Source organism: Nelumbo nucifera, chromosome 7 (assembly GCF_055504915.1).
Source record: "Nelumbo nucifera cultivar China Antique chromosome 7, China Antique-T2T, whole genome shotgun sequence".
NCBI lineage: Eukaryota > Viridiplantae > Streptophyta > Magnoliopsida > Proteales > Nelumbonaceae > Nelumbo > Nelumbo nucifera.
The window spans coordinates 2490025-2506431 of NC_142655.1; the positions used below are offsets into that span (position 1 = coordinate 2490025).

Consider the following 16407-nt stretch of genomic DNA (forward strand, 5'->3'; position numbering starts at 1 on the left):
GTTCTCTCCCTCATTCTTTAGATGGCCTAAGAAAAGGGGGAAGGTTATGTGGAGAAGCATTAGGGCTGCCGCGTGCTTGTCAATATGGGAAGAAAGAAATTCACGAATTTTTTCAGATAAGGAAAGAACCACAGAAAACCTAATAGACTTGATACATTCAAGGGTAGTTCACTGGCTGAAATTAATGGAGATATTCTCTGAATTTTCTATGGCAGACTTGTTGAGAAAGTGGAAAGAGGTAGCTACTGCTGCTCTTTGTAAAAGGACCTGTAGACCCTCTTGGACCCCCCCTCCTGCCGGATTCATAAAACTGAACTTTGATGGATGTAGCTTAAGGAATCCGGGGCATTCTGGGATAGGGGGTGTTTTCAGGAATGAGGAGGGGTATATTATTGCCATGTTATCTGGGCCAATTGGAGAGGGTGACTCTCTTAGGGCCAAAATTCTAGCAGTTCTTGAAGGAATCCAAAGAGCAAGAGAATTAAGCATCAGATGTCTAGTTTTTAAGGGGGGACTCGGAGGTGGTGATTAGGTGGCTGAAAGGAGATATCAGTGGCTTGTGGAGCTACAACAATGAGAAGAAAAAATTTAATTGGCTGAGTAAGGACTTAGAAGTGCAATACAGCTGGGTGAAGAGAAGTGCTAACTTAATGGCTGATGGGTTAGCTAAGCAAGGGGTGGCTAAGGATTCGTTGTTTTGGGCAAACTTTTAGTGTCTTCTTTGTCATTTTGATGTTGGGGAGTTAAGATAGCTTACCTCCCCTTTTTTTGTAATTAAATTTCACAAGTATTATTCATTAATAAAGCTTTCTGTTATTGATCAAAAAGTTTAATCGCCTGAGTATATTAGGGATTCATAATTCAATCAAGATGCTACAGGAAAAGCCTTAAAAACTTTCCTGTAGTTATAGTGCCACAAGCACTCTTTCCATATTCATCCAAAAGTCCTTTGAAACCCAAATACTAGAATCCTAGTGCAACTAGGATTCCTCCCTATCCCTAAGTGTCATAGTTCAACAAGGATTCTTCCATATTCATTTTGGCGTTACCTAGGGACTCATATAGGAGTCCTAGTCTCATTGAGATTCCTCCACCAAAGTCCTAGTCTGACTAGGACTCTCGGCCATATCTTGATTTGGCTCAACTTTTTGACAGTAACACTCTCTTGTCTGAGGGTCCTTGTTGGGCATTTACAAAATAATAGAATCATTCACAAACACCCAACATATGGAGTCTCATAGCTGCAGGCATCGACAACCATCCTCATGGTATATCAAAGTGGCTGGTTACAATCCTACAATCCTAGAACTCCTCAAGTCTGAGGACTAAAATGACTTTGCATAAGAGAGATTCATGCAAATAACAATGACACAGAAATCCTTTCATGAAGACATGAATTAATCTCTAACTAGATCTTATCAGTGTGTATCCCAGAACACACCCACATGGTACTTTGGAGTCTCACCCCAATGATTGAGATCACACCACACCATCTCATGGAAACTATCTATGTGGTAACCTTAAAAGTAAGCTGTCCAAACTCATCCTTAGGATATTTTAGGTCTATAAGGAACTAGGCCATCCACATCTCCCATGATAAGTCTCACCTATCATTTGGTTGTCATACAATATTGTCTATGGAGTATGGACTAGTTGTAAAGAAAAGTAACTGTAGATAGAATGACTCAATTAGAAAAGAGAATGAAAAAACCTAGGTACATTTGGCTTTGAATGAACACATGAAAATCACATTTCCAACAACTAGTCACCCCTTTGAATTCCTTTGCAATTCTCTTATAGGGAATTTAACCCCAATTCATTTGATTTCTAGGGATTCCTTACCTAGCCCATCTGTCATGCTCTTGGTTTAGGTGCACTGATAACCGTTTTTTTTTTCAATATCCGCTTGTAACTTGTTCCCAGCTCCCTGCAATTGCCTTACCTGTGAACCCACAATACTGTATTCTTTCTCCTTGACCAACCCATGATTGTTTTGGAGCCCCCTTAACTAAGAGATTTAACAATCCTCATTCCTTGCAACACAGCCTCCAAATTGGATCTAGTTGAGTCATCATAGCCAATTTGCTATGAAAACTGAAAGTTGAACCACTGTAGTCGAAGTAGCAGAGAAGAGGAGAAGAAGAAGAGATGCTGAAAATGTCGAACTGTACTAGCCAGTCGACCAGTTCTTTATTTATAGATGAATATAGTACAAGGTACAAGAAATTACTGGGATGCCCCTGATTAGTGATGGGACACCCAGATGACTTAAATCATTAAACAGGATTAGGCCCATTAACACAAGCCCAGTTACAAGATAAGTTAAACATAAGAATGGGCTAATAAGAACTCTTATCAGCCGAACATCACTCTAACATTCTAACAAAAACAAGGCCGTTGTATTTCCATCCCAATTTCTAAAGACTACTGCTACACCTGATAGGCCTAGGTTCTCCAAACTGCATCTATCAAAGTTTAATTTAAAGATTACAGAGTAGACCAAGAGTATGAAAGAACATATCTGTATATGGAGAAAATTTCCATTTTCTGCCAATTTCTAGTAATGTTGTCAATGGCAGTGTTTAAATGCTTCCAATGTTTTCACAGTAGAAGTTGCTGATAACTATTTTTGATGTATACTTTGTGAAGAAAAGTAGAGGGCACTGAAAGGTTTCAGCAAGAGAGAAGGAGAGAGAAGAAGAAAAGAGAGAGGGATGAAGCCAAAATTGAATAGGTCTGGCTGCCAACCCCTCTTTGAATTATATACTTAAAATAAAATAATGAAAGATTACAAGAATGCCCTTAGTAGGGCGGCTACTTTAAGTAGCTGAACAGTCACAACTTAAAAACATAAACTAATGGGCCTAAAGACCAATAGCTTCCTAACTTAACAACTTAAAAATAAAAAATAAATGACTGGGCCCAATAACTTGAAATCGGCCCAACTCAACACTCTCCCTCAAGTTGGGAGTAAATGTCACACAATCCCAACTTACATAGATCATGCTCCAACTTGTTCCTTGCAACACCTTTTGTCAGAACATCAACAAGCTACATATCAGAAGCAATGTATGGAAGACAAACTTCCCCTAAAGTCACCCTTTCTCTTATGAAATGTCTATCCACTTCAATGTGCTTTGTCCTGTCATGCTAAACTGGGTTGTGGGCAATGTTAATTGCTGCCTGATTATCACAGTACAACATCATAGATTCTTCTGCCTCAACACCAATCTCTCCTAACAAGGAGCGGATCCAGAGAAGCTCTGAAACTCTATGTGCCATGGCTCTGTATTCAGCTTCTGCACTTGATCTTGCCACAACTGTCTGTTTCTTACTTTTCCACGAGACTAGATTACCCCCAACAAGAGTGCAAACTCCTAATGTAGACCTCTTGTCATCAAGGCATCCTGCCCAATCAGCATCTATATAAGCCTCTAGCTTCAACTGTCCATGGTCAGCAAATAGTATGCCTCTGCCTGGGTGTCCCTTCAGATAAGCAAGAATCCTGTCAACAACCTCCCCATTGCTGAACTCGTGAGGCATGCATGTATTGACTCACCACACTCACTGCATAGGAGATATCGGGTCTTGTCATACATAAATATAGCAGTTGCCCCACAAGTCTCTGATATCTCCCAATGTCCTTTACCAACTCACCTTCTAATGCATTAATTCTGTGATTTTGATCAATAGGAGTACTGGCTACCTTTGTTCCAAGCTTCCCTATTTTTTGCAAGAGGTCTAGAACATACTTCCTCTGAGATAAAAATTCCATGTTTTGATTTTGCAACCTCAATGCCCAAGAAGTACCTCAGCTCCCCAAGATCCTTAATTTCAAATTCTCTGTGTAGATTCTTCTTCAAACTGTCAATCTCACTTAGGTCATTTCCTGTGACAATAATATCATCCACGTAAACAATCAGGACTAACACCAGGGACCCCCTCCGCTTTACAAACAAAGTATGGTCTGATTGAGTCTGAGTGTAGCCAAAAGCAATCAAATCCTTCCTGAACCTGTCAAACCATGCTCTGGGAGATTGTTTTAAACCATAAAGTGACTTCTTCAGTCTGCATACCTTCCCCTTTTCAACATCACTATAGAAACCAGCAGGAAGATCCATATACACTTCTTGCAAATCTCCATTCAGAAAAACATTTTTTACATCAAGTTGAAATAGGGGCCAAGAGTATGTGGCAGCAAGAGAGAGAAGGATTCGAACAGAAGTCATCTTTGCAACTGGTGCAAAGGTCTCTAAGTAATCAATGCCATAGGTTTGGGTGTACCCTTTTTGCAACCAGTCTGGCCTTATACCTTTCTATACTTCTATCTGTCTTGTATTTAACTATATAAACCCATCTGCATCCAACAGTCTCTTTGCCCTCTGGTAGATCCACAATCTCCCATGTCTAATTCTTAATTAAGGCTTCCATCTCTTCCTGCATAGCTGTCTTCCACTCAGGTTTGGAAAGAGCCTCACTGACACCCTTGGGTATAGACATGGAGTCAAGGGAAGAAAGGAAAGCACGATAAGAAGGAGAAAGTCCATTGTAGGATAGGTACTATGAAATACAATGAACATTACACTTTCTCTTCCCTTTTCTGAGTGCAATAGGAAGGTCCAAGTCATATGTAATGGGATTAGTAGAATCAATAGGAATTGAAACATTAGAGGGATCAAGAGGAATACCTAAATCCATGTCAGGTGAATCTGGAGTCTCCAAGGAACCGATAGGAAGTGATGTGAGTTCTTCTGCAGTGGAATCAACCTCCTTGTGAAGTCGTTGTCGTGAGTAACATTGAGAAGCAGGACGCAAGGGAGGTGGTAAGATAGGTGACATAGGAGGATCAGACACAGGAGTGGACACAGGAACTGGAACTGGAAGAGGAAAAGACTATTCACTCACTTCCCCAAAACACTCCAGCTGAGAAGGATCCTTCAAGAAAAGGATGTGGACTCAAAAAAGGTGACATCCATAGTAACATACCGACTCCCAAAGACTGGATCATAGCAGTAGTACCCTTTCTGATTTTCTGCATACCCAAGAAAAGCACACTTCTTTTCCTTTGGATCGAGCTTCGAGCGGTGAGGACCAAGAACATGTGCGAAGCAAACACATCCAAGCACCCTAAGAGGAATGTGGAACATCTCTCCCTCAAGAAAAAGGAGGCTGAATGGGGTGTTGAATCCAAGTATATGAGAGGGCACCCTATTAATCAGGAAGACTGTTGTGAGAACTGCATCACCCCAAAACCGAACTGGAACAGTAGATGTGATCATGATTCTTCTTGCAATCTCAACAATGTGTCTGTTCTTCCTCTCTGCAACACCATTCTGCTGTGGACTGTAAGAACAACTGTTCTGATGGATAATTCCATACTCTAACAAATATGAAGCAAGGTTCCTTTCAAAATACTCCCTGGCATTGTCTGTTCTAAACACCTTCACTCGTACCCCAAATTGTGTTAGTACCATCTGATGAAATTGTTGAACCAAGGATGGTACCTCATCATGAGATCTCATTAAGTAAATTCAAGAATATCAAGAAAAATCATCCACAAATAAAATGAAATATCGATAGCCACCCATAGAAGGAACATGGTATGGTCCCCACACATCAGAATGAATAACATCAAAAGCAGATGAACACCTTTTATTACTAGCTTTAAAGGAATGTCTACAATGCTTTCCAAGCTGACAACCTTCACATTCTAAACTAGACAGATTAACAGACTCAAATAGCTTTGGAAATAAGAAGCGCAAAAGAAGAAAAAGACAAATGACCCAAACGATTATGCCAAAGCATAATCTGACTCACAGACTTTGACTCAATATCCCTTGCTAACATGATGACCCTAATGATGAGGAAGCGCATCCAGGAGGTAGTTTTCATTCACTTCACGACCACTCCCAATCGTCCTCTTTGAATCCAGGTCCTGCAAAACACAATGACCAGGAGAAAAAATCACTATGCAATTCAAGTTCTTAGTCAAACTACTAATAGATAACAAGTTAGTACTCAATCTGGGAACATGAAGGACAAAGGGTAGGGAAATGGAATCAGTAATCTTGACCGACTCCTTCCCAGCAATGGGAACATGAGATCCATCGACTGTGGAGACTCTGTCTCTGCCAGAATAGAGTTGGTAAGAAGAAAAAATAGTGGAACTATGGTCATGTTCTCTAAGGCTCCAGAATCTATAATCCAAGGAGGTCCCTCCTTACTTGTAGTAGAAACATAGTTTGCAGTGACATGTGAACTACCTGTATGAGCAAAGGAAGTAGAATGTGCTTCATCAGAACCACCTATACCTAGCTGTCCACCTATTACTAGATTAGGACTATACCTCGCTGATTTAGGAACTGCCCATATCTCTCAAGTTCGGCCCTCACTGTAGCAACTGTAACAGACTCTAAAGTAGTTGTAGTAGGGGGCTAGGTATGTCACCAGTGACTGCCATGTTAGCATTTCCCTAATTGTTTTTAAGTCTATTCGGCACAAGATGAGGATGAAGCTTCCAGTAGGTATCTCTTGTGTGTTTAGGCTTCTTACAGTAATCACAAAATAGATCCTTCTTATCTTCCTTCCTGATTTCACTGCTACCCCAGTCTCCACTCTGTTTAGGTTTCACAGTATTGACCATGGTTGATTGTTCAAAACCAGAATTCTTCATCATCACATTCCTCCTACTCTCTTCTCCTGATACAAAGGCATATGCCTGAGAGAGAGTAACACTGTCCCTGGAAAGGATATGTTGCCTTACAATATCATATTCGTGATTAAGACTAGCAAGAAATTCAAAGACTCTATACTTCTCTAAGAGCTTCTGGTAGGCAGTTGCATCCTTAGTGGTTTCCCAAACAATTGTCTCCAGATGGTCAATCTCCTGCCACAGGGTTTTAAGGGCCGAAAAATAAACAACAATAGGTTTATCTCCCTGCCAGGTAGCAATAATCTGATTCCTCAACTGATAGGTCCTAGCAACATTTTCACTCTGTGAGTAGGTTTCTGCAACCCCATCCCATATTTCCTTAGTTGTATTTGCCCACAAAAAATTTTTATTTATATGGGGCAGCATCGAATTACACAGCCAAGTCATTACCATATAATTTTCTTGTACCCACCGGGAGCTGTTAGTCTTGGGTTTCACTTCCTCACCAGTGATATACCTCAACTTCCCATGAGCACCAATGGCCATCTTTGCAGATTGTGACCATTCTAAATAGTTTGTAACATCTAACTTAACTATAGTGATGGTCCTAGGCCTGAAAAGTTCTCCGACACCTCCCACTAGTTGCATTTCACTCCCAGGTTTGTTTTTAGCTCCTTGACCCTCCATAATTCTTAAAAAAAGGGTTAGAAGGTCACTTTAAGATGAAAGAATATGAAATAAATCCCTTCTGGTACCCCAGATGATCCTCCCACAAAAGATTCCCTTTCTGCGGGACGGGAGAAGAGAGAGAAGAGGCAGTCGCTCTCTCCAGAGACCTCCAAAAAAGATAGGACTTGAACCGCCCTCTTCAGAAAACTCTAAGGAACCCTAAAAAGTTAGGGCGCCACTTCCTAGGTCAAAATTGAAGAGTCCTACAAAGACAGGACTCTCCCCCTTTCTCTAGTTCTTCCTGAATTTAATGGGAAACCCTAGACCAGCTACAGGGCAAAACAGATCCACCAAAAAATCCAAAAACTGGGCTTACCTGAGATCTTCGACCAACCTCTCAAATCACCATGCATTCGGCCGATCTAGGGATGCATGATAGAGCAGCTCAAGAAGCCTTCAGCCTGCTCTGATACCAAGTAGAAGTTGCTGATAACTATTTCTGATGTATACTTTGTGAAGAAAAGTAGAGGACACTGAAAGGTTTCAGCAAGAGAGGAGAGAGAAGAAGAAAAGAGAGTGGGATGAAGCCAGAATTGAATAGGTCTGGCCGCCAACCCCTCTTTGAATTATATACTTAAAATAAAATAATGAAAGATTACAAGAATGCCCTTAGTAGGGTGGCTACTTTCCTAACTTAACAACTTAAAAATAAAAAATAAATGACTGGGCCCAATAACTTGAAATCGGCCCAACTCAACATTCACCAAAGTGCCACCTGAATTGTAATTTTTCAATAATGTCTTCCTTGCTTTTCCTTTCAAATACACCACAAAATTACTGCTTTAGTGCATTTCTACAGGTTCTTTCCTCTTTTCTTGGTTGGAGAGAAGAGTGAGGGACTAAAAAGGTTTCCTAGGGTGAATCCACCTTCTACCAAAAACAGAAAGAAAAATTTCCCAAATATTGGACATGAAAGGATAGAAGATTAACCAGTGAAATGTAATTTCACAATTTTCTCAACATAAAAGACACATTTTTGGTGAGAGATACCACTTGGGCCTACTCTTTTGGAGATTTTTAAGAATGTTACAGTGAGCTGTCCGAAATTTGGCATCACACTTGGAAACATTGTTCATTTCAGAGTCCTTTAGGCCTCTCATTAACCCAAGTCCCATACCAACTGTTTCTCAAGAAAGAAACACCTTGGGGACAAAGTGTCTTTGTGCAAGGAAATAGGGCAAAAAACAAGGAAATCCTTCCGTAAAGAAAAAATCTCTGCAACAATGATCTTCCTAGTATTTGGTTTTGACAGGGTAAATAAAAGTAAGCCTTTCCTTTTTTTCTTGATAAGTAAAAAGTAAAGTGAAATTAGTAGACTTTTACTTGAAGGACAAACCACTGCACCAAAGGTCTGAAGAATAGGCTGAAGAAAAGCCATAAAGGTCAAACCTTGATGGTGGGATGGTGAATTTCAATAATTCTTGAATTCAGCCCTAGGAGAGATTGAATCTCTCATGAGAAACAAGATTTCTCTATGGATCGATTTAGAATTAGCATGCCAAATTGATTTCCAATAGTTGGGTAGAATGTTACCTGATACAGAGTCCACAAGCTCCCTAGGTGGTTAACATGCCCAAAGATTTAGGTCCAGAAGATCACCAAAGCTGAAGATGACACAACCCAACATTGTGTTGTCTCTTTCACTCAAAATACTCTTGTTTTTCTATAAAAGCTGAGGTGAGAGAAGAAGAAAGGTGCTCCTTTTCCCTTGGGTCGAATTTGGGTTGCAATCGCAAGAAGACTTGTCTAGATTGGGGGGAGAAGCGGTGGTGAGGAAGGCAATCTAACAATTTGAACAAAATATAAGGCAGGAAAAGAACAAGAAAAGCGCAGTTGGGGAAGGGATGAGAATTGGGAGGAGGGTGAAGGAAAGGAGTCAGATTTAGTTGATGAAGAGTGAAGGAAGAATGTGGGTTTCGATGAAGGTGAGAGGGTGAGGCTTGGAGGTTCGTGGCTGCTCTATGTTGGTTCCCGGGCTCAGCTGGCTTGGTCCAGAGGTTTCTTTTTGTATTGGTCGCTGGTTTTTGCTGTTTTCTTTTGGGCTGGTTGGGGTGTTAGTTGTTTGGGGGCCTTTTGTTTGGGATTTGGTTGCATGTTATTTTTTAGCTCTTGTGGAGCTGTTTTCTCAACACCGTCCTAGGTTGTAATTGTTTTTTCTTTTTGATAAAATTTTCTTTCTACTTGTCAAAAAAAATTATGGACAATGTGCTCATATTTGTTTTTTTGATGTATGCAGAACTAAAAAATATTCCATGTTTCATATTAATAAATATTTAATCTTTATTTCTCTTTTCAAGTTTCCCAAGGTGGAGGTTCATAAAATTGAAATTTGTAATAATTTGGTAGAAGAGAGTCAAGCCATCCTCCCTCTCTCTTTCTCTCTCCCCATTATGTGTATTTATGACCAAATTATTTTGTTTTTTTTCCCATTAATGTCTCTTTTTCCCGAATTCTTCTACGGTACATTGGAAGCTCTTTTTCCCTCTTATCACATTGATACATATATCCATTTAACCAAATAGCTTAATCTCTTCTAATTGGAGATTGATTAATGCTTTTATATCCATGTACATGAGCATTCTAAAGCTATATTCGTGTTCCAAGAGTAATTATATTTCGTTAATTTTTCATTTGCAAACTATCCTTTTGAGTTTTTTTTTTTATATTTTGTTTCAGGTTGTTAATGACTTGCTGAATCCTGCAGGCCAGAACCTAAGAATAAGAGAGGACCTTCAGGTGCCAGTCTTTCACTTTATATTCCTTAGAATAGGTTTATTATTTTTCCAGAAAATATGTCTATCTTATTCATTGTTACTCAATTTTTAATTTCCAAATCTCTTCAATATGCATCAAGGTAACTGGGAAATTCTGTTAAAAACAAATTTTGTGCATTACTTTGAAGGTCATATGTGTAACAGGTATGAGGAACCATATGTGAAGATAGGTATTGTGTGTAAGTTAAATGTCCATAACTAAGCTAACCCCTGAAGTTTCTGATATTCAAGAAAAAATCTTGAGTAGGAAAGTTGAGTGCACAGGGTTTGAGTGTTTATGAATTATGACTAAGAATGAAGGGTGGATTCAATTAGGAAGTATGTATTCATCCAAAACATTAGTGATAGTAACAACCTTGGCTAAAAGATTTTACTTGATATCAGTGTTTTAAAAAATAGCCTAGAAATAGAACCATTTTTTCCTTTGGGTAGCGGGCCACCAGTTCAACCCCATGATATCATAAATCAAATAATAAAACATCAAAATAGATAAGAAGCAGAAAAAAAAAAAGAAAATAATAGAAAAATTTCTGAAAAAATTGGGCCCGTCTCTAATGTTATATATTCATCATGTTAATAAAAAATAAGTGTGATAAATGAGAACTTTTGTTATTAGTGATGGAAATGACTAGATACAAAAAAAAGAGAGAATTATTGTCTAACCCATTACCCACTGACTGGGTCAAATGGTTCAGCGGTTCAATCAGCTAGGTCACTGGTACATTGACTGAATCAACATTTTTTGCAAGTAAACTGTTTGGGGCCAAATGGACCCAAAAACCTGACCAAATGACAGGTTGATCGGTCCAACCATCCAATTCAATTGCGGATTGAAAATGTTGCTTAATGTAATGCATTCATGGTCATTTTTTAAAACACTAGATGTTTTTGCACCTTTCTCTGCTTATGACATTGTTAGAGGCTGGAAATTGGTGGAAAATCCTTCTACATATGGATCTACTCTTTCAGTGGAGTGGAGCCTACCTAACACACCAAATAAAGCTAAATTTTGATGGCTGTAGCATAGGTAATCCTTTTTCTTTTCTGGCATAGGAGTACTCAGGAATAGTCATGGAGTCATAACAGTCATGTCTCTTGACCAATAGGAGCTGGGGGCTTGAAAAGGGTGAGTTGATATGGATGCCTTACAAGGCCTAAGACTAAGTAGAGAACTTAGTTTTAGAAATATAGAGGTGGATGAGGACTCCCAAGATAGTTATGGGTTGGCTAAATAATGCTAGCCAAGTTTTATTCCAGTATAGATGTTTTTTCTATTGGTAACTTTCAAAGAATTTTTTTAGTAAAAGGAATGAATATTTACAATATGGTTGTGCCCATGGATTAAAATATTGATACGATACGCCTGGTATCGGGTGTATCGTATCACTCTCAGGCTGCACCAATATGGGATACGCTACGACTGCAGGTGTATCCTGCCAATCGTGCATATCAGTTTGATACACCACTGTATTGACGCGCATCGCATAGTATCGGCCGATATGCGTCGATACAGAAGCGTCTCGACCATGGTTTCGACTAATGATGCAGCATCTCACAATAAAAAAATGAGAGTAGCGTGACTCGAACCCACGTTGGTCAATGCGTGCGCATTTAACCACAAAGCCATTTGTTATTTCGTGTTAGTAAGGGTAATAAAATAACTTTTATTAAACTTAATGTTTACATGCAAACAAAAAACAACCTACATTTATTTTCAAAAACTTCAACTATAAATTAAAAGGAACAATATTCAAAATTAGTATTTTATAAATAAATGGAATAAATAATTTATAAAATCCACATATATATATCAAAAATGAATTTTAACTTTAAAAGTTTATACAAATAAAATATTTATAATAGAATAATTATTTTAATACTTAAATTTTTATAAATTTCCATAGGGTATATATCTTAAATTTTTATAAATTATTAATTAATATTTTAATTTACATTAAATAACAATGTATTTTTTATTTACAAAAATAAAATTATCGTTTACAAAGTATTTGAAAATATAATATAAATTGAATCTATTAAATTCATTAATCTACGTTTTATATAAAAACAATTTTTAACTTCAAAATTTCATAAAAATAAAACATTAATAATGAAATAATTATTTTAGTAATTAAAATTTATGTATTTCCATATGATATGCATTTTCAAAATTTTAATAGATTTGATATATATTTTAAGTTAAGATTATAAATTTTTATAAATTAATAATTGATATTTTCATTTACATTTTATAATAACATATTTATTGTTTACAAAAATATAAATATTATTTATCAAACATTTAAGAATTAAACTTTTAGTTGAATTTTTTGTTAATGTTAAAAAATAAAAGTAGAAAAATAGAAAAAAATATATAACAACTCATATATTATAGTTGCATATGCTTTATGCCTTACACTGTAATAGATAATAAAATAGTATTGGCTTTTAGCATATATTAATTTTTTAAAAATCTATATAATATTTGCCTTGGACTCTTGATTGATGCATTACTAATAAAATTGTATAATATCTACATGTCTTGCTATATTAATTATAATATATTTCTTCATATGTATATGTATATATATATCATTTAAATAAACAATTCCTATGTATTTATATATTATTTATAATTGTTTTGACATTAAACATATTATGATTCGGCCTGCCCTTGAGTTCTATTAGTTTGATAACAGCCAAAAAGAGAGAAGAAAGAAGAAAGAAAGAGAGAGAAAAGAGGAGAAAAGGAGAGAAGAAAAGTCTAGTTCGAATGAGAGAAAAAATTACCTCTCCCATTCGGCCAGACATGTTTTATATTACTAACATAATGGAAAAGACACATGTGCCCTTAAGTGAGGGACACTAGTTCTAATATAATATTACAGATCAGCAACCTCAACATAAATATAAAGACAAAAATACCCCTACACTAACACTCCCCCTCAAGCTGGTGAGTATATATCATATAATCCCAACTTGTTACATATGTAATCCACTCTTCCCCGACTCAACCCTTTTGTAAATAAGTCTACCCACTGGTTCCCTGTGTTAACATATGCAGTGTCTATCACTCCATTCAGCACCTTCTCTCTCACAAAGTAATAGTCAACCTCTATGTGCTTGGTTCTTTCATGAAACACCGGATTAGAAGAAATATGAACTGCAGCAATAGAGCTTCATTGGAGTGTTAACATCATATCCTATCTCCTGTAGAAGGTTCCTTAGCCACACTAATTCACAAGTAGTATGTGCCATAGCTTTATATTATGCCTCTGCATTGCTTCTCGCCATGACTATTTGCTTCTTACTTTTCCATGTCACCAGATTACCCCCAAGTAAAGTGCAATAGCCTGTGGTAGACCTCCTATCAGACATAGAACCGGTCCAGTCAGCATCAGTATATCCTTTTATTTCAAGTTTTCCACCACCTTGGTATATCAAACCACGACTAGGAGCCCCTTTTAAATACCTCACAATTCTTAAAACCGCATCCCAATGAGGAACCAAAGGTTTTTGCATGAACTGACTTACCACACTAACCACAAATGAAATATCTGGCCGAGTAATGGTTGGGTAGTTCAGTTTACCTACAAGTCACGGGTATCTGCCAGGGTCTTCAAATACTTCACCCATATCACTGCTCAGCTTAGTATTTGTTTCCATAGGTGTTTTAGTTGGTTTAGCACCTAACAAACCTGTTTCCTCTAGCAAATCAAGCACATATTTCCTCTGACACATTAATACCATGCTTAGACCTTGCTACTTCTATCCCCAAGAAATATTTCAATTTACCAAGGTCCTTTGTTTGAAAATGTTCCTGTAGAAAAGTCTTCAACCTATCAATGCCCATTTTATCATTCCCGATAATAACAATATCATCTACATACACCACCAATAGGATTTTCCTACCTGAGAGTAGACATGTTCATGGGCTGGGTAGCCCGATGGCCCGGCCCACACCCCGGTCGGGCTTGGTCATGTAATTAGGCCCGCAGGCCTGACCTCAGGCCTAACACAGTAAGCTCGACTGTGTTTCGGGCCGGGCTCGGGATTTGTCAAAAGAGCCCGGCCCGGCCCGACTCAGCATTATATATTTTATAAAATATATAATATGTATTTTATATATTATATAAAATATATAAATAATATAATATTTATTAAAATATATATTTATAATTTAATATATACATTTTTTATTCTTTTCTTTATAATCTCTCTCTCTATTCATCCGTTAACAGTATGGGCTAAACTTTGGGCTCGGGTCCAGGCTCGGGCTTCGGGCTTTTTATGAGGGCCGGGCTCGGGCCCAAGTTGTAGGCCCGATGGTCGGGCTGGGCTCGGGCTCGGGCCTTAGAAAATTCTGTTAATACAGACTGAAAGCCCAGCCCGGGCCGACCCATGAACAAGTCTACCTGAGAGTCATGACTGAAGACAAAACGATCAACTTGACACTGTTTCATACCAAACTTCTTTACCACCTCACTGAACCTACCAAACCATGCTCGAGGAGACTGTTTAAGCCCATAAATAGCCTTCTTTAGTCTACATACCTTACCATCCTCCCCCTGAGCAACAAACCCTGGTGGTTGCTCCATATAGACTTCCTCGAGCAAATCACCATGCAAGAAAGCATTCTTGATATCAAGCTGATAGAGGGGCCAATCATACATAGCAGCAAGAGAGATCACAACACGAACCGAACCTATCTTAGCAACTGGGAGTACCCTTTTGTGAGTACCCTTTTGCAACCAATCGAGCTTTCAGGCGCTCTACACTACCATCAGGTAAATACTTAACAATATAAACCCACTTACAACCGACAACCTGCTTCCCAGGAGGAAGAGTGGTGAGGTCCCAAGTATGATTTATGAGTTAGAGCTGAAAGTTCTTCTTCCATTGTACGGCACCACCCTGGAGAGGCAAGGTCTTCCTTGACATCCTTAGGGACAACAATTGAGGATAACAAAGAGATAAACTGGCGATGGGAAGCGAAAATGTGAGTGAGTGAAACATAATTAGAAATAGGATGAAGGGTACAAGTGTGTTTACCTTTCCACAAGGCAATGGGAAGATCAAGATCAGATACTAGGTTTGGGGATGGTGTGGAGACAACTGCCGGATTTGTTGACGTTGATGGAGCCAGAGGAGTAGCAGCCGGTACATGTGGACGATGTGTATACACTTGACGGATAGGTGGTCATTCAACAGGTGGTGGCACTAGAGGCAAGGACTTGGTCACAGCTGGAACAAGGGGAACAGAATCCGCAACTGGAAGTGGAAGAGGAGGAGGTGATGAGGAGGAAGAAGCATCACCGGACCCCAAGAAAAACAGAGTAGACTCAAAGAAGGTAACATCAGCACACACAAAGGAACGTCAAGGACTAGGGTGATAACACTTATACCCTTTCTGGGTCTGGGAATAGCCAAGGAAGATGCAGTTAATGGATCGTGCATCTAACTTGTCCTTCCCGGGACCCAGATTATGGACGAAGCAGACACACCCAAAAACCCGAGGAGAAAGAGGAAACGGAGACAAGGTGGGAAACAAGGTAGTGAATGGGGAATGACCATCAAGGATAAACGTGGGCATCCGATCAATCAAGAAGCAAGAAGTAAGCACCACATCACTCCAAAAGGGTTTGGGAACATTCATGTGATGCATGAGGGATCGAGGTGTTTCCAAAAGATGACGACTCTTTCTCTCAGCCACCCCATTTTGTTGTGGGGTGTAGGTACATGAGGTCTGATGTATAATGCCATGTTGGTCCAAGTATTCTTGAAATGATGAAGAGAAATATTCACGGCCATTATCGGAACGAAAAATTTTAATGTGAACACCAAATTGGTTGTGAATCTCAGCATAAATTTTTTGGAAGATGGTAAACAATTCACTCCTTTCTTTCATTAAATAGAGCCACGTCATCCTTGAATAATCATCAACAAAAATGACAAAATATCTATATCCATTATATGACATCACTTTATAAGGACCCCAAACATCTGAGTGAACCAAAGAAAAAGGAACCAAAGATTTCAAAACAGAAAGTTGACTCAATGAAGGAACCAAAGATTTCAAAACTTTCAGCGAAGGATGACTAAATCGACAGTGCCACTGGAGAGGAGAGAGAGATGACTGGAGAACTGTTGATGTTCTTCTACCACCGTCAAGATAGCACAATCCACCAGCTTCATGCCCTCCACCAATCTTCATGCCCGTCTTGAGATCTTGAAAAACACACAAAGAAGGGT

The 16407-nt window shown here is 38.6% G+C and overlaps 1 protein-coding gene across 4 annotated transcripts in view; it reads left to right on the plus strand.

Moving 5' to 3' along the window:
- The window catches only part of LOC104597598 (kinesin-like protein KIN-7K, chloroplastic), a 68548-nt gene that overhangs the window by 28650 nt on the left and 23491 nt on the right, over positions 1-16407 (plus strand). For all 4 annotated transcript variants that reach the window (XM_010259228.3, XM_088891371.1, XM_010259229.3 and 1 more), the window contains exon 8: positions 10058-10117. In XM_010259228.3, the coding sequence (XP_010257530.1) occupies positions 10058-10117 (60 nt within the window). The remainder of the gene's footprint in view (positions 1-10057; positions 10118-16407) is intronic.